Source organism: Miniopterus natalensis, chromosome X, assembly GCF_054644295.1.
Source record: "Miniopterus natalensis isolate mMinNat1 chromosome X, mMinNat1.hap1, whole genome shotgun sequence".
Lineage (NCBI taxonomy): Eukaryota > Metazoa > Chordata > Mammalia > Chiroptera > Miniopteridae > Miniopterus > Miniopterus natalensis.
This window is the reverse complement of record NC_142103.1, coordinates 85738627-85743177: the sequence shown is the minus strand read 5'-3', so window position 1 is coordinate 85743177 and position 4551 is coordinate 85738627. Positions and strand designations below refer to the sequence as shown.

General features: G+C 46.7%; 1 protein-coding gene across 1 annotated transcript; it reads left to right on the top strand.

Annotated features, from left to right (window-relative positions):
* Positions 1 to 1290: 1290 nt before the first annotated feature.
* On the top strand, positions 1291 to 1839 carry LOC107531066 (ferritin heavy chain-like). The gene has a single exon (XM_016216749.2). It carries the CDS (start codon positions 1291 to 1293, stop codon positions 1837 to 1839), a length of 549 nt encoding a protein of 182 aa, XP_016072235.2.
* Positions 1840 to 4551: the final 2712 nt, after the last annotated feature.

The window sequence follows — 4551 nt, the reverse complement described above, 5'->3', positions numbered from 1 at the left end:
GTTGGTCTTACGTTTTCCACCACAATATCCTCAAATTCTAAGAATATATTTTCTCTGTTTAATTTCCATATATGTGTGGAATATCTTGTGTGTATTTAGCTGGGACAATAAGGGGAGAAAGACGGCAGTTTTATGTTTGTTTTTGTTTTGATCTGCTTCTCCACTAGAATACAAATCCCATGAGAACAGACTTAGTCTCTCTTTGTTACTAATATATGCCCAAATCCTAGACGAGTGCCTGGGCCATTTTAGATAATCAATAAATATTTGTTGGTTGAATGAATGAATGAATGAAAGAAAGTCAATTTGAGATCAGTGGTATTCACAACCACTGTGGCTCATTCCTTAGAAAATAACTAAAAGCTTAAAAACAAAGGCTTGCTGAACAGCAATGAAAGTACAAACGAGGTTGGAGGAGATGAATACATCCACAGGGTTAAGTGCTTTCTCTAAGAATGCACCTAAACCTTTTGTTTCCTGCCGGAGAGAAGGGAAGTCCTACTTACCCAAGAAGAAAGAAACTGGCAGGTCAGGTGAAACAAGTGAACAAATCCAGGATGTCAGTGATGAGATCATTGAAACTGTCCGTATTGGCTGCAGACAGGGCAGAAGGAGTGTTTCTAGGGCGGCTCTGAAAAATGAAGAGATGAGAGAGAATAAAGGGAGTGAACAGCGAGTTTTAAAACAGTGAAAGAGGGAGAGGGGAAGGAGTCACTGCGACTGTGGAGGCCGTGCTCGGCCGGCAGGGAAGTGGGAAATCGATCATGAACAGGAGGAAAGTGGGGATCACTGGAGTAATAAGGTCTAGGGACTGAGGCCGGCTATCAGAATCGTCCTTAGCATGGATGTTGAAGTCATTCAGAGAGAGCTCTGTGATAGTAACTGTAACCAAGGATACCACAAAAGGGCTAAGCTTAATGAAACAATCACATTAGGACAATATTCGAATGAGTTGCTCAAAGAAATCGTGCAGGTGATTAACTCACAACAGGTGCACTTATATTCATGAATAACATTTTAAAATATTACATACACCAGATGCCCAGCACTGAGACGCCCTCCTTCCCGAGGCTGGGATGGAACCGGGAAAACCTCCCCGCTGCCGGAGGCCTCGGGCCCCGCTCACCTTCCCCTACTTCCTGTAAGCGATCCTCCCCTCCCCTCCCCTCCCCCAACGCTCTTGAGGAACATCCGGTCCCACCTCAGAGCCAACCGCCAACAGCCTGCCGCCATCTTGGTCGCCGACACTCCGAGACTCCGGCAGCTTCCACCGCCCACCGGCCTCTAGAAATGAACTTTCCGCCGCCCTCCTACGTGCGCCAGAACTACCACCCCGCCTGCGAGGCCGAGGTCAACCAGCAGATCAACCTGGAGCTCTACGTCTCCTACGTGTACCAGTCCATGGCCTTCTACTTCCAGCACCACGAAGTGGCCTTGCATCACTGCGCCCAGTTCTTCCAGCAGCGGTCTCTGAAGGAGCGGGAACAGGCCGAGAGGCTGATGTGGCTGCAGAACGAGCGCGGCGGCCGCGTCCTCCTGGGCGAAATCCACCGGCCGCAGCAGGATGATTGGGGGAGCGGCCTGAGCGCCATGGAGTTCGCCATGCGCCTGGCGAGGAGAGTCAACCAGAGCCTGCTCAATCTGCACCAGCTGGCCGAGGAGAAGACAGACGGGCAACTGTGCGACTTCCTGAGGCGTTATTTCCTGAGCGAACAGGTGGCGTTCATCAAAGAGTTGGGGGACAACATCACCAGCCTGCGCAAGATGGGAGCCCCAGACTCGGGCCTGGCCGAGTACCTCTTTGACAAGCTCGCCCTGGGCGCCAGCAAGAAGGACTGAGCCTGGGCTGCCTTCCCGAGAGCCGTGGGGGGACGCCCCCGGTCACCATGCTGAGCGTGCACGTTGCCGTATTGCCCTAGCAAAACCTTCACTGAAGTTTTCATGTTCAAGTTTTACCATTTTTTCAAATGAAGTTATTGGCTCTTAAATAAATGTCGGTCTTTGATTCATTTGTGCAAAACCCTGACCTTTTATGTTTTAAAAAGATATCCAGGAGTCTCTCCACGCTTTCATGCCCCCAATTATGTGCCGCTCGGGAGCGCCATGGATGGAGGAGGGAGGAGGTACCCCGGGGGGCCCTGGGTGGAGGGAGGAGGCAGCCCGTGGGGCCCCAGGCGGAGGGGCGCGGTATCCCGTGAGGCCCTGGGCGGGGGGAGGAGGTATCCCGTGGGGCCCTGAGGGGCGGGAGGAGGTACCCCGTGGGGTCCTGGGCGGAGGAACGGGGTATCCCGTGAGGCCCTGGGCAGGGGGAGGAGCTTTCCCGTGGGGCCCTGGGTGGAGGGAGGAGGTACCCCTTGGGGTCCTGGGCGGAGGGACGGGGTGTCCCGTGGGGCCCTGGAAAACCCCAAATGAATCTTCCCCTTATAAACAGCGTGGTATATAGGGGTGGGGCGGGCTGAGGTGCATGGTCTTGCGCCCTGGTGACTGTGGATGAATGTTCATGCTGAAAATATAAAACATGCCTTAGAAATCACAGGTGCCCTTGCCTCTGGAGAAAGAGTGAATAGATTGGGATTGGGCAGGGATTAAAATAAAACATTCTTACATTTTACCTGAAACTGTTTAGTTCACTAAAATATGCAAGTGTTAATGTTCGTTAACATTAGCTGGGTAGCAAGATGGAGACCCCAGAAGCCATGTGGGCATAGAACCTCTTTGACAAACGCCCTGAGCAACAGTGATCGTGAGCGCTGAGCCTTAGGCTGGCTTTCCCACAGACACGGGAGTGACTTCCCACGGTCACCATGCTGGACATGCATATTGCCCTTACAAGACATCCACATAGAGTGTTTTTGCTTCAATTGTACTCTATGTTCCATTAAAGTGACATGGCACCCCACACTCCAAATTATCTCAGCAGGACTGAAAAATACAAGGTCAAGGCTGAGGGCAGATTGCTGACAGTGAATATTAAGTAGATAAATTCCTCTGAATGCTGTCAGTGACTCACTGCTTTGAAGAATGCAGAAGATGGGGGAGACATGAAGCTGGGAGACCAGGTAAGAGATCCTGTAACTGGTCCATGTGAAAGACAATGGTGGCTTGAACTATGGTGGTGACGGATCAAATGAAGTGATGTAGACAAATTTCAGATGGATTGGATGAGCTGACAAGCTTGCTTATGGACCAGAAGTGAAGATTGAGAAATGAGGAAAATAATCTAGGGTCTGGTGTTTATAATTGAATACCTGGGTTCATGGTAGTACTATTTATTAATTGGGGGACTTTAGCCAGGGGCATATCTGGGGTAGAAGGGTGGGAATGCCATGTTATGTAAAATCTGAGATGCCTACTAGACATCTAAGTAGAACTGGCACATAGATAACTCTGAGGCCACAAAGCTTTTTATAGACTCTGAGCTCCAAGTTTGTATTGGGGGCTGGGCACCCTTGGCTTAGCAAGTACCAACACTTCATACACAGAAAGAAAACATGTGCAGCATAAACTATATTGTTTACGCAGACTAGGCACAATGAGACACTTTTATCAATTAGGGAAAGTTGGAAGACTCTCCAAATCGAAGTTCCCAGATACCAGGCCCAAGGCCAAATGTCGCAAGGAGGCCTTTGTCAGTCCTATGTTAATTAATTTATGCACAGTAGGTGTGATTTACCCAAAATGGGCATTTATCATCTACCCACTAGTAGGATGGGCCTCATACAATAATATCTGTATTTAAGGTATGCGGTAAGTAGCATAAGAAAATATTATGAACAACTATATGCCAACAAATTGGACAATATGGAAGAAATAAATTCCTAGAAACATATAACCTTCCAAAACTGAATCAAGAAGAAACTGAAAAACTGAGCAGATGGCTCACAACTTAACAAAATTGAAGCAGTAATAATAATAAATAAAAACTCCCAACAAACAAATGTCCTGGATCGGATGGCTTCACAGGTGAATTTTACCAAACATTTAAAGAACTAACACCTATCCTCAAACTATCACAAAAAATTCAAGAAGAGGGAAGACTCCCAAGCTCATTTTATTAGGCTATTTATGGTATATATTTCTTCTTAAGTGAACATTGGTGACTACATGTATACGACATGGTCATGTAAATTTGTTTTAGTAACATTTTTATTTAGAATTTTTATACCTAAGTTCATACATTAGATTAACCTATAGTTTAATTTCTACATTATTGAATTTATTGGACTAAATTTGTTCATTATTAAGGAGAATATTTCTGACAACAAATGTGTATCTTTTTCCCCACACCAACCAATTCTCCAGCTTTTCAGAAACCAACTGGGAGTCCTAAAATTCAATTATGACACTAACTACGTGGAGATCCTACAGGTTAAGCATTCAGTCCCATAAGATTACTTCCTATCTTCTACTTCAGGCACTAATCACAAGTCTAGGCTCTCATCTGTGCTTCTGACCAATAGACTATAAATTGGAAGTGACCTCCTGAATGCACACTTATAGTTGTTCATAATATTCTGTTGGCATATAGTTGTTCATAATATTTTCTTATGC

Bases quoted from the DNA above. Each gene is read 5' to 3' on its own strand.
- LOC107531066 (XM_016216749.2), top strand. From the start codon at position 1,291: ATGAACTTTCCGCCGCCCTCCTACGTGCGCCAGAACTACCACCCCGCC.